This window comes from Anomaloglossus baeobatrachus, chromosome 2, assembly GCF_048569485.1.
Source record: "Anomaloglossus baeobatrachus isolate aAnoBae1 chromosome 2, aAnoBae1.hap1, whole genome shotgun sequence".
Classification (NCBI taxonomy): domain Eukaryota; kingdom Metazoa; phylum Chordata; class Amphibia; order Anura; family Aromobatidae; genus Anomaloglossus; species Anomaloglossus baeobatrachus.
This window is the reverse complement of record NC_134354.1, coordinates 739,508,291-739,522,707: the sequence shown is the minus strand read 5'-3', so window position 1 is coordinate 739,522,707 and position 14,417 is coordinate 739,508,291. Positions and strand designations below refer to the sequence as shown.

Genomic DNA, 14,417 nt, shown 5'->3' with positions numbered 1-14,417 from the left:
ACGATTTTGGTTTTGAACACAATGAAAACTGTATGTGTAATAAAGAAAAGACCCTGTATAGTAATGCTGTAGTGACTGATCCTGGTGAGGGGTCACTGCCGCGGCTGTCACTGTTAGGACACAGGAGGACACTATATGAAGGAACGACCACGGCATGCCCTAGTTTCAGAGAAGAAAATGTCATCTATTGATGTGTCAGTGCGTCGTAGTCAGGGGCATCACATGTTCCAACATGGCCAACATTTCGCTCGGACCTTGATCACGGGCCTGGATCAAAATAGAAGCAGAACAACCATCAGTATGTGTTCTTATCAATACATTGAAGAACAAGTGGTATTCTGTCTCCGTGACCCCACTGTAAACCATAAATCAATACGCAAAAGTGACATATTGAATATGTATGTCCATACACAGTTTGTAGACGCTGAAACTAGGCCGTATCCCACCACAAGAAGAGAGGACGGTGTCTATACTGTGTATGAGTGAAAACTCAACGCAAGATACAGAGTAAGCAGTAATGTATGGCTGCCGTGATCGAGGTCCGGGCCGGTTGTAACATTGGCCTATCTGTAAAATGTGACATTCCAGACCGCAACACGAAGACACATCAATAAATGACATTTTCTTCATTAAAACTAAGGAGCTCTGTGGTCTTTCCTATTATTATTGGGATACCATTCCCACCGGTGATCACCACCTCCCCCCGCAGTGCCCACCACCATCCACTGACTGGCACTGTTACCAGTACAATGCCATGTTATGGGAATGGTCGGACACCAGTACTGAAATTCTTATACTTTTTAAGGTTTTATTTCCTAAAAAAAAGTAGGAAGACCTCATACTAATCTGTTTGCTCCATTACCCTATAGTCTGTGGTGATTCTCTTATGGCTGCCAGTCATGACTAATCATGTACATCTCTGTCTATTTACGTCAGTTTCTTCTCAATGATGTTGCATCATTTTATTTTTCTAGGCAGTAAACCCTTTAAGGTTGTTATTAAAGCTCTGTCACCGAAAGAATATATCCGCATTCATGTCCCGGATCCCCTGGACAGGAACGACGGCTCCTTCCTGATGAGATATCGCATGTATGGAAGCGTTAATGAAGGCCTGGTCATTGAAGTGCGCCATGAGGACAAGCATGTCGCCCAGTCTCCATATATACTGAAAGGTAATGTAAATGCCCTGGTGGTGCGAGGGCTCATAGGCTAGAGTAGGAGATGAGCCAAGTAGCCTGAATAGCTTTCCACTGGCCACAGTAGCCTGGAGTAGTTGTCAGCTACATGTTGCCGGCAGGAGACCCCATTCTCCTGATAGGTGACATCTCCCACTAGCAGACATATTGTGAATATAAAGTGAGAAAACGAGTTTTATGGTAATAATGGAACATGTACTTGTCCAGTGCACCGAACGCCTCCTGGTGCTTGATATAAATCAATGATGAAGACTCCGATATCACTCTGGCGCTGAAGGAACATCTGCCACATCCAGGTATAACATAATTTATTAAAAGAACGCGTTTCAGGGATGGTCCGTCCCCTTCATCAGGTATAACAAACTAAGAATTTTTAAAAATGGGGGGATTTGTATGTCCACTCACTTAAAAAATGTTAATAGTTATTTGGCATTTTGAGGGGACATTATGCCAAATGTATTAGGAATGTGCCATTTGACCAGTGTTGTTGAAACAAGAAGTTTACATACACTATCTAAAAAAGACATATGTAACTATGGTACACATAACCTGTCTGCTTCCTGAGCCGTATGATGGCTGGACGTTCCCATCTTGTTTGTACTTGTGTATTATTGTTTGTACAGATGAACGAGGCACCTTCAGGTATCTGGAAATTGCACCCAAGGATAAATCAGACTTGTGCAAGTCCACAATTCTTATCCTGAGATCTTGGCTGATTTCTTTTGACTTTCCCATGATGCTACACAAAGAAGCCGTATGTTTCAGGTGTGCATTAAAATACATCCACAGGTGTCTCTAACTCAGATGTTGCCAGTAAACCTGTCAGAAGCTTCCAAAGACATGACACCATCATATGGGCTGTCCCATATTGTATAAAGGCATAGTACACTAAGGCTATGTGCGCACTAGAAATGAGAAGTTTCTCAAGAAAATTTCTTGAGAAACTTCTGGGAGTGAAAGATTTCCGGACCTCCGGAAAAAATCCGCACCAAATCCGCATGCGGATTTGACGCGGATTTGCCGCGGATTAGCCGCGGAATAGCCGCGGAATTGCCGCGATTTTCCCGCGGGTGGTTCCCTGCGAATTTTTGCAGGCTGTACTGCCGAAATCCGCAGGATACCTGCGGAAATAATGGACATGTTCATTTTCTCAAGAAAGTTTCTCGAGAAATTCTTCTCAAGGAAATTTCTTGAGAAAAATCCTCACCAGTGCGCACAGCTATTTTTTTTTACCATAGAATTTGCTGGGAAATGTCTGCACATAGATTGCAGACATTTCTCAAGAAATTTCCGCGGCAAATCCGCGGGTAAATCCGCGGGAAAAACGCACTAGTGCGCACATAGCCTTAAGGCTACTTTACACACTGCGATATCGGTCCCGATATCGCTAGTGTGGGTACCCGCCCCCATCTGTTGCGCGACACGGGCATATCGCTGCCCGTGCCGCACAAAATCCCCCAGAGCCGTCACACATACTTACCTGTCCGGCGACGTCGCTGTGACCGGCGAACCGCCTCCTTTCTAAGGGGGCGGTCCGTGCGGCGTCACAGCGACGTCACTGAAACGTCACTGAACCGCCGCCCAATAGCAGCGGAGGGGCGGAGATGAGCGGGACGTAACATCCCGCCCACCTCCTTCCTTCCGCATAGTGGCCGGGAGGCAGGTAGGGAGAGCTTCCTCGCTCCTGCGGCGTCACACGCAGCGATGTGTGCTGCCGCAGGAACGAAGAACAACCTCGTTACTGCTGCAGTAACGATAATTGAGAATGGACCCCCGTGTCGCCGATTAGCGATTTTGCACGGTTTTGCAACGATGCAAAATCGCTTATCGGTGTCACACGCAACGGCATCGCTAATGCGGCCGGATGTGCGTCACAAAATCCGTGACCCCAGCGACTCCGCATTAGCGATGTCGCAGCGTGTAAAGCCCGCTTTAGTGTATGTAAACGTTTGACTTTGCAGAAAGTAATAAAAATTCTTTTAACCACTTAACGACCCATGACATACTGGGTACGTCATAGATCGTGTGCAGTTAATCCCCGCCCCCTGCTTAAAAAAAATTAGAAAACCCTAAAAGTTCAATTCACCCCCCTTTTGCCCCATTGAAAATTAAAGGGTTAAAAAAATAAAAAAATATACACATATTTGGAATCGCCGCGTGCAGAAATGCCCGATCTATCAAAATATAAAATCAATTAATCTGATCAGTAAACGGCGTAGCGGCAAAAAAATTTCAAACGCCAAAATTATGTTTTTTGGACGCTGCAAATTTTGTGCAAAATGCAATAACAGGCGATCAAAATGTAGCATTTGAGCAAAAATGATACCGTTAAAAATGTCAGGTCGAGACGCGAAAAATAAGCCGTCACTGAGCCTAAAAAAAATGAGAATGCTACGGGTTTTGGAAAATGGCGCAAAACATGCGCCACTTTTTTTGGACAAGCTTGTGAATTTTTTTAACCCCTTAAATACAAGTAAACCTATTCATGTTTGGTGTCTACAAACTCGCACTAAGAAAAAGGACCTAGCGTCACCTTCACGGGTGCTCAGGAAAAAAATTTTTTGTAGAGTTAAAGTAGCCCTGGCACACCGTTTATTTCCCAATAGTAATAACGAAGAAAAATGAAAATCTCTTTTGTATTTTTATTGAAGAAGATGATACAGATGCAGAAAGTCCGCCTATGACAACGTTTCGGCCTTCATTTCGGCCTTCATCTGGTCGGACAGACTGACTATTTGTGGATGGATTTGTAAAATCCTAGGATAATCGTGGAGTCCCGTCAATATTTCAGATTATACTTATAGACCTATTCTGTGATACAGAAGTAATACTTCGCTCTATGCGAGCGTCTGACCAATCTTAGTTCATATGCACAAGGCAGAAAGAGTGAATGATTGGAGTCCACAGGTGCCTGGGAACAGGAGCTCTATGCCTCAGAAATCCGGTTTGTTTGGGGGGTGTGCCCACCTCACCGGACGCACAGGGCACGCAAGCGGTCTTCACACACACTGATTTCCTTACCTGCCTCACCGCTGTATCCCCAAGCCCCATTGGCAACTAAACAAACCGGATTTCTGAGGCATAGAGCTCCTGTTCCCAGGCACCTGTGGACTCCAATCATTCACTCTTTCTGCCTTGTGCATATGAACTAAGATTGGTCAGACGCTCGCATAGAGCGAAGTATTACTTCTGTATCACAGAATAGGTCTATAAGTATAATCTGAAATATTGACGGGACTCCGCGATTATCCTAGGATTTTACAAATCCATCCACAAATAGTCAGTCTGTCCGACCAGATGAAGGCCGAAATGAAGGCCGAAACGTTGTCATAGGCGGACTTTCTGCATCTGTATCATCTTCTTCAATAAAAATACAAAAGAGATTTTCATTTTTCTTCGTTATTACTATTGGGAAATAAACGGTGTGCCAGGGCTACTTTAACTCTACAAACTCGCACTGACCTGAGGCGTCACATAGATACATCAGTTTTACCATATAGTGAACACGGTGAATAAAATATCCCAGAAACTATTGTTCGATCAAACTTTTTTGCAATTTTTCCGCACTTGGAATTTTTTTGCCGTTTTCCAGTACATTATATGGTAAAACTTATGGTTTCATTTAAAAGTACAACTCGTCCCGCAAAAAACAAGCCCTCATATGGCAAGATTGACAGAAAAATAAAAAAGTTACGGCTCTCGGAAGAAGGGGATCAAAAAACAAAAACGCAAAAACAGAAAGTGCCCCGGGGCTGAAGGGGTTAAACATTCTCTCTCTCATTATTCTGGCATTTGACAAATATGAATAATTTTGGTTCCTAATTGACCTGAAACAGGAAAGATTTATTTTGATGACATGTTAGATTGTGGGGAAAAACATGCAGATGTGTCTTTTTAGATAGTGTATGTAAACGTCTGGTTTCAACTGTGTGTGTGTATGTATATATACTGTATATACAGTATATACTGTAATATAAAACTACCTTCTCACCCCCTATGGATTTTTTCCCTAATTCTTGGGTCCTCTACCAGAGACCTGGCAGTTTGTGGGTTCTGCGCTGGATCTTAGTTGTTCACAGCACTGCATTTTTCAAGACAGAGAGTTCAGATGTTGCTCCTGGGATCTGTTGTGGACGTTCTTCCAACTTAGGAGCACTTGGAGCAGTGACCCCTATCACCACTGGAAATACTGTTGCCTTCACCTTCCACTTCTTCTCTAGTTCTTTTTTGAGGCCCTGGTATTTCTTTAGCTTCTTATATTCCTTCTTTCTGATAGTACTGTCATTAGACACTGCCACATCTATTATCATCGCTGTCTTCTGGTCCTTGACTGATATCATGATATCTGGTTAGTTAGCCAACAACTTCTTATCCATCTGGATCTTGATGTCCCACAGGATTTTAGCCCCTTCATTTTCCGCAACCTTTTCTAGGGTCACAAGGATATTTTTGCAGGCATCGCCAACTTTCATGGCAGTGTCAGGATCTGTGGAAACTACAGATTCTGGCACTCTGCCTGCTAACTTCTCTGATGACTGTGATGAGCTCAGGGAGATGTGGGCGTCGACCTACAGACTTAGGTAGGCTAATAAGAGTTAATATCTGCTTGGCTGCTTGTTAGTCTCTTTGATCACATGCTGTGGCAGAGCCAATCATATTCACTCCATTCCTATATATGCTGGCTGGACTATTTCATTAATGCCAGCTATAGCTTACCTATACTGTTCTGGTGTTCTGGTGAGGTGTTGTGATCCAGACTAAAGGCGGCGTAACACGGTACGATATATCGTGCGATATGTCAGCGGGGTCACAGAATTCGTGACGCACATCCGGCATCGTTAGGGATGTCGTACCGTGTGACACCTCCGAACGACTGTGAACGAGCAAAAATACTCACCTTATCGTCATTCATTTCAATAATGTCGTTCCTCCTTCTATGTGCCGGTTGTTCGTCGTTCCCGTGGCAGCACACATCGCTCCGTGTGACACCGTGGGAACGACAAACACAGCTTACCTGCGGCCGCCGGCAATGCGGAAGGAAGAAGGTGGGCGGTATGTTACGTCCCGCTCATCTCAGCCCCTCCGCTTCTATTGGGCGCTGCTGTGTGCTGTCGCTGTGACGCTGAACGTCCCTCCCACTTCAGGAAGAGGATGTTCGCCGCCCACAGCGACGTCGTTAGGGAGGTAAGTACGTGTGACGGGGGTTTAACGACTTTGTGGGACACGGGCAATGAATTGCCCGTGACGCACAAACGACGGGGGCGGGTGTGATCGCTCAAGCGATCGCACAATAAATCGTTGCGTGTAACGCCGCCTTTACTGTTGGTTGTTGTGCATTATTGTTGCAAGCGGTTGTTGTCTTAACCCTTGTTGTCTTTTTGTTGCTGCCTCCTTTTTTTGCTTTTATCCTTAGTCTCTGTGAGTTTGCAGTGTGTATGAGTTTTGGTTTTCCCCTGTCTGTCTTAATCTATGTTTCCACCTTACTCCTGCCCCTTCCTTCCCCTGCGGGGAAGGGATAGATTAGATATTGTCAGGAGAATAGTGAGGCATGGGACTTCGGCATCTTCACCTTCAGGGGTAATCCGGAGATCAGCGATAGCCTAGGGTCCCCTAGTGTGAAGGACAGTATAGGAGCCCCCTGTCCCTTGTTAGCCTGCGATCACACCGTGACATTGGGGTTGTTCTTCACTCTTCTGATATAATGTCATCATGATGTCAAGGCCTTCAAGAAACATATCTAGGAAATGTTCCTAGAACTTTATCCACAAGTTCAAAACGCCCTGTATACCTCCTACCTATATGCTAATTCCTATACACCACCCTGTAACAACATTTTTCCCTTATGATGAGCATGAAATTACCGGCTTTTGAGAACCTACATGAATGAAAGCAGTAAATGTGAAAGATTGGATTAACAGATAATGTGAAACTACTTTGCTAATGATTTCACTGATCTCTCGAAACTTCCTATTATTGGAAGGTGTGGTCATACATTAACGTTTCCTGCTGCCTAATGGATGGAGACGTGACGGCGGGCTTTGTCGTGGCTTGTCCTAGATACAGCAGAGGATACATTTGATCTAATCACCACTTTATCTTCATGTCTCCTCGTAAATCCTGAAATATTGTTTCCCACACGCCAGAAAATTCCGACCTGTTAAGGATCACATACATATAAGAACAATGGGAGCTCAAGATACCGAATTTGCATGACTGGGCATTATGCATACCTCACAACCACCTTCGATTCTGCAGGACTGTACCGATTTGAGGGCTCTCTCCCGCAGTCCGGCTGTTCTCAGCTCTTGTCCCGGCTCCTCCCCTCAGTGCAGTGAATAAATTAACTCAGTTCAGTACATAAATTAAATTCTCACCTGTTCTGGTTTACTGGGGATGCCGGTACTCGTGAACTCATTGTCCATATGCAGCAGCGCTACCATTGAGCTACTGCCTCTATTGAAAGACAGGAAGATTTGGTAATTTTGACCTGTGTTTCCAGCAGAAAAACCAGAAGTAGATTATTCTGAATACAGCTAAGCGTATTTGCTGGGCTGTTTTCAGATCTCTTATATCAATGAATGGAGAGAGTCGGTGCACGCGCTTCCACCTGTCCACTCCCTGGTGGTCAAACGCCGGCTAGAACGGGAGACCACTGTTGTGGAGATGGGTGCAGGTCCCAAGGTGAGAACTACACCTATCAGCCCCATTAAGTGTTTTCTTCTATTTCTTTTTTAGGACCAGTTTATCACGAGTACTGTGACTGTCTGGAGGAAGACCCTGAAATTTGGCTGCAGACTCTTTCATGTCCAAACAGTGAAGCTCAAATCACAAGAGACTTTGCCCCCTTCCCGTCCATAGACCTGGATAGGATGCTGGAGGAAGTGCCCAGGAGATTTGCAGAAAATCGTGGAGCCATAGTTCATTACACAGTCCTCAATAACCAGATCTATAGACGTTCTTTGGGCAAATACACAGACTTTAAAATGTTCTCTGATGAAATGTTGCAATCACTGGCAAGAAAGGTAAGAAAAATGCCTCGATTCATCAAGATCCAATAATCGGGGTGAACAAGGCTCGACATGCTGATACTTTCAGAACATGGAGGTTTCATTGATATGTTTCCTCGGGGCAGAGGTGCTTATGATTATTCTGATGTCTGTAGCCAGTGAAAGTAATAAACCTTGAGCCTTTCTTTAGGTTCGCCTACCTGACTTGGAGTTTTACATTAATGTGGGTGATTGGCCGGTGGAAACTCGAAAGGCGAATGCCACCCCTGGTCCGCTGCCTATGATTTCTTGGTGTGGATCTTCTGATTCTAGAGACATTATTCTACCCACCTACGACATTACTCATTCCACACTTGAAGCGCTTCGTGGTGTCACCAATGACCTACTCTCCATCCAGGGCCACACAGGTAAGTAGCCATAGGTTCAGGCTGCTCTGTGATTTCATATTTTTCTTTATGGTATCTACCTATTGCCATCCATTCTCAATGCTCCTCCTCCCTGCTGCTGCTGAGTCTCCACTCCACTGAGTCTAGGCTGATTGAAAGGACATTATTGTCCCTCTGCTGTTACTGAATCTCTGCCCACTCAGCATGATTAACAGCTCCTCAATTGCTGCTGAATCTCCCCTTACCTAGCCTGATTAACACCTCCTTAATGTACCTTCTCCCTACCGCTGCTGAATCTTTACCCACCCTATATGACAGCTCCTCAATATCTCTCCGCTCTCTCCTGATGATGATTACCCGCATAACATTATAGAAAGCTCCTCAGTGACCCTCCTCCCTGTGAGATCTCATACTGCTAAGTACAAGCTTCTTTCAGTCTGGGTGGGTGCAAACTGAAGACTTGAATTCATGAACTTTAAGCTGGAATCTTAAAGATGACAAGCACCAGGATTTTGCGATGTGAAGTAAAGGCAGTGCCATATAGGCCCTAAGATACTGAATCCAGGCATACCTGTTATAGAAAGATCTGATGCATGGTTGCATAAATATCTTTAATCAAAGTTGCAGAAATGCACTACACTTTGATTGACAGGTGCAACGGGGGCGGGCTTTTCCCTGTCAGCTCCTCGCTGTAAAGTCCTCCACCAGCTTTCTCTATGACGTGCCCCCTTTTCTTTATTTGAATCTCGCGCCGTGCCATCATTGCTGTTGTTAGCGGTGTGTGCGCATTGACATAGTAATGCTGTCTTCATTAAAATGGTGCCGGAGTCTGAGCATGCGCGAACCGATCTCCGGCGCCATTGTATTGAAGACACTGCAGTGAAGATTATGAGAGGCATCGGTGCGTGCGCAGATTTTTTTTTTTTACATCTGCACATGCGCCCTTGCCGCTCATAGTCTTCATCATAGTGTCTTCAATGAATTGGCGCCGGAGATCGCGATACATGCATGTGCAGACTCCGGTGCCGTTTTACTGAAGACAGAATCACTGTGTCAATGCGCATGTGCCACCAACAACAGCAATGGAGCTTGTTGTAATCACTTCAAATGGAGCTGCAACCTCTTATTTTGTGCCTTGATTATTATCTGTTGGGTAGGTTGGAAGTTTTGGGTTCTGATAGCCCTGTTTTCGTATGTTGTTTGTATATTGAAAAATCTTCAATAAAAACATTTTGGTTTAAAAAAAAAAAAAAATTAGCACATCATAGAGGAATCTGGAGGAGGACTTAGAGGCATTGCGCAAGCACCTCCCATAATGGGAGGGTGCCTTAAATACACAAGCGAGGATCTGACCCACAGAGACCCGCCCCCCATTGCACCTGTGAATTGAAGTGCAGTGCATTTCGGCAACTTTGCTTACAGATATTTCTGCAACCAAGCATCAGATCATTCTATAACAGGTATGCCTGGATTCAGCATCTTACTGCCAGTAAGGCACTGCCTTTACTTCAATTGCAAAATCCTGCTGGTTGACCCTCTTTAATTGTTCTTCAATCAAAATGATCTTCCTCCATCATAACTAGAGATGAGCAAACCCAAAGTTCAGTGTTTGGTATGTACTCAGACTTTTCCAAAAAAAACAAAGTTCGGATTCGGAGTTCGGGTGCTTTACTTATGAAAACCACTTGCATGATCATCGCTGTGCTCGGGTACGCTCAGTCCTCAGCCCAGTGCAAGCCGCTTTATGGCTGTATGTGGGCAGAGATCCAAACTTCCAATCAGTGACTTGCACTGGGGTTCAGGTCATGTCCGGGTCCAAAATCGAACTTAGTTCGGCTGAACTTCCATGGGTTTACTCATCTCTAATCACCCCTAATTACCCATCATCTATCACCATTTAATAATGTTTGCAGTTTCTATTGTAAAGCCGAGGACAAATTTGCTTTAATTTATATTGATCAATATTAACATCCTGTCTTTTACTCCAAAGCTGCATTCAAAGTTCTGCCAGTCATCATTGGAAGCTGTTAACCTTCTTATCATTAGGCCCAGACGTATCCACTTAGTAGACAGCTGTATCCTTCCCAGATTGTAAAGCTCCAGAGCTCTGTACAGACACTAAGCCAACAATGAAAACTGGGACATTTCAGCTCTAAAATCTGTATAATTGTGACATACGTGACTAGCAGGGTTTACCTAGTACCTGGCAAACCCCCACAAGATGTTACAACACACAGGGGTCACAATACAATGGAGGTCCCTGCCGCTAGGGAGAGGAGACATCTCCTGAACTCACTTCAAGTTGACTCTTGCGCTCCCTAGCGTTCCTATACAGGTTCTGTCAACCTGTCGGCGAGCCCGATACCTTAGGGTCCTCAGCTGGCCCTAAACTCACCCTGGCTAGTGAGCAGGCCAACGAGATCACTAGACTCGCCACTACAATACAGAAACACAAGGGAAGGAATACAAACAGGGGAAATAGACAAGCAAGGAAAAACACTCCAGGCGGCTTCCATGCAGCAAACACCACTGCTGCACACAACACCACAGACTTCTTCCAGAGCAGGCTCCTTCTAAAGTGGATCACATAGAAATGAAGAATCAGTTTCAGGTATCATCACATGACTTATATAGGGAAGGGGAGTGATCCCAAAGAGCTGCACCTGAGATTGGTGGCTACAGCCAGCAGCCAGGCAGGGAAGGATGCTTAACCCTTGCAGCACCACAAAGAATAAGATGTTATTAAATAATTGTGGTGCACCTGGCAGTGGCAAGGCGCTGTGACCTTCTGACACCAGTTTCACCCAAGGTCTCCCCCAAGCGAGATACACTCATGACAATAATTGTTAATGCAATTTGTTGAGTAAATTTCAGGATCAATACAAACTATGTAATACATTTTTTACAATTTTTTATTGCGACCTGTCTGGCTCTGCAGAAAAACTGAACCCTCTGCAAGGTTTTTCACCCATTCTAGCTGATTGCTGGGGGGCCGAGCAGAAGGAAGCTTTGGGATCAGTGTATTGTTGAGGCACCCTATTAAGAAGTAGGGTTAATCCAAAACCGAAAACCTCTTTGCAAAGCAGCGTTCTCATTAAAGTGTACTCTACATTAAAAACTCCAATTTTGTTCTCTTTCAGGTCCTTCATGGGATAATAAAACTGAACAGGCCTTCTTCAGGGGGCGAGACAGCCGAGAGGAGCGTCTGCAGTTAGTGCAGATGTCTAAAAAGAATCCCGAGTTGCTAGATGCCGGCATCACTGGTTACTTCTTCTTCCGAGAAATGGAGAAAAAGCTGGGAAAAGCTCCTCTCGTTGGATTCTTCGATTTCTTTAAGGTGAATTTTTAATTTTCCTTAGTGACTAGAGTTTACAGCATTTGTTAATCATTTTTTTTTATTCTTAAAGTGGATCTGCCAGCCAATTTGACAAAAGAAACTGCAAACATTATTAAATGGCTAATGATGGAGCTGGTGTACTTACTTTGTAAATCCATGTCCTAATGGTTGTATTACTCTGATATTAAAATGAGCATTTAACCCTAGAAAGCGCAACCATAGAAATCTACCATAGAAAAGAAGTAACCTAGCAGGCATGCGAGGCCCCAGGTATGCGTTCTAGGGTTAATGTGTACAGCTACAGAGTAAAAGATCTCATGATCCCAAATGTAATCGGTCACTGACCAGCCAGCCTGACAGGTGCAGCTTGTTGTGAGCATTGTGAGATCTCCGCACGGAGGAGGGACACTGAGGAGTGGCCAATCGCCTTAGGAGAAATTATAACCGCGCTATGTTATACTCTGCAAAAAGGTTGTAAAACATCACTGCATAGTACAGAAGCTGCTCGAGGTCTTGCCGGGGCTGGAAGCCGGCTATCGCACACTGCCGGACTCCCCATAGTGAAGGCCGATGGTTTACTGATTACCGGTAATTAAATTCCTGCATCATGGGAATTCACCCAAAATGTTGTTGTATGTTGGGTTACCTCAAGCTACGCCCATCCCTTTTGAACCACGTTTCTTGCAAATCAAAAAATACTGTCAAAAACACCTGGCACATGGCGTCTATGACCGACGCCTGACTCATTCTGAATACAATTAAATCAATGACTATAATGTAATAGATTTGTGATACAATTAATCACATAGCCTAAAATACCGTATTTTTCAGGCCATAAGACGCACCCTGGTTTTAGAGGAAGAAAATAGGAAAATAAAATTTTAAGCAAAAAATGTGGTCATGACACACTTATGAGGCGAGGATCTGCTGCAGACACTGTTATGGGGGTAATGTCCCCAAATTCTCTACTAAGATACCCCATCCTGGCAATGATCCTCCTGCCTTGTATATAATCCCCATCCTTCCTAAATGTAGAACTAGTGGAGGAAGGTTGAACTAGATGGACCTAGGTCTTTTTTTCAACCTAAGTAACTATGTAACTATGTATATATGTCCCCCATCCTGCTATATACCGCGATCCTGGTATAGCCCCCATCCTGCTACATAGCGTCATCCTGGTATATGCCCTCATCCTGCTATATACCCCCATCCTGCTATATACTGCTATCCTGGTATATGACCTCATCTTGCTATATACCCCGAACCTGCTATATACTGCCATCTTGGTATATGCCCTCATCCTGCTATATACCGCCATCCTGGTATATACCCCTGTCACAAACCACCGGGGGGGTCACTCAGAAATCCCCCGCGCTGGCTACCAGTACGTCACAATCGGGGGGTAACAAGTGGGGGTCACCCCTCCTTTATACCTCCCGACCGACAGACAGAGCACGTGACGCGCTCTCTAGCGCCCCTCTTATAGTCAGGCCAATTATGGAATTGCCCGACAATAAGCAAGGAGGCCGCTATACTACTTATGCCGATTATTGAAGGGTCCCCGGTGAGAGTAAGGTATATATTCCCCCGACCTCCGCGGGCGGAATATATAAAATCTCCCCGAATCTCACTGGCCTCCCCACAATAATCCTTGGCACAATTCGCTGCCACCAACCGATTTACGGTAACTATTAGCCGAACACACAGACGTGGGATTCAAGATCGAGATAACAGAACAGCCCAAGATTAATTATATAATTTAATCAGCCTAAAGCACACTAGAAACTACAATATATACAATAGGGAATCTACAGAATATACATATGTCAGAGTACAGTTACAATCAAAGCATGGGTTACAAACAGGCATACACAGTTCCAGCAGTTACCTTGTTGCGTCTGGCCACAGGGGGGCGCTGTACCCAGGTTTCTAGGATCCTTCCCACAGATGTTTCCTACACGTGCCCCCAGCGAAAAGAACACTGGAAAATGGCCGAAGTAGGGTTATCAACCTGGGCAGATCCAGGTCCCCTCCTACCTTCGTGACCTCACAGGGAACACTGCTCCACCCCTGGCTTGAGTTATGGACAATATCCCAACATGGAATATGGGCCATAACTTTGCCTGGGAGCGTCGTAGGCGGACGCCAATGCTCTCATTGTGACAGTTATGAATTTAGCTACAGAACGAGGGGACTCATGACCTGTCTGCCAGTTCCCCATTGGCTGATATCACGCCTGGGGCATTTCCCAATGTCCTGCTCCCATAAAAAGGGTGTGCCGGCATCGTCCGCATGCGGAGACACCATTTTTATGGTTGCCATATTTATCGGAAATATGGCTTGCGAGATATGAACCATTTTTTACTGGAGTCGTTCTGTCTAGCTAGTTCCATAGCCTTGCTAATGAGATACAACTCTTGTTACAGGGTGACGGCAGGGAGTCATCCTGTGTCCATTGTTCCCACACCACCTCATTTCCATATCACAGGAC

At 44.9% G+C, this 14,417-nt stretch overlaps 1 protein-coding gene across 2 annotated transcripts in view; it reads left to right on the top strand.

The window, feature by feature from the left end:
* Positions 1-14,417, top strand: part of POGLUT3 (protein O-glucosyltransferase 3) — a 40,576-nt gene that overhangs the window by 6,773 nt on the left and 19,386 nt on the right. For both annotated transcript variants that reach the window (XM_075337419.1, XM_075337420.1), the window contains exons 2-5: positions 975-1,172; positions 7,932-8,218; positions 8,394-8,610; positions 11,730-11,926. In XM_075337419.1, coding sequence (XP_075193534.1) covers positions 975-1,172; positions 7,932-8,218; positions 8,394-8,610; positions 11,730-11,926 — 899 coding nt within the window. The remainder of the gene's footprint in view (positions 1-974; positions 1,173-7,931; positions 8,219-8,393; positions 8,611-11,729; positions 11,927-14,417) is intronic.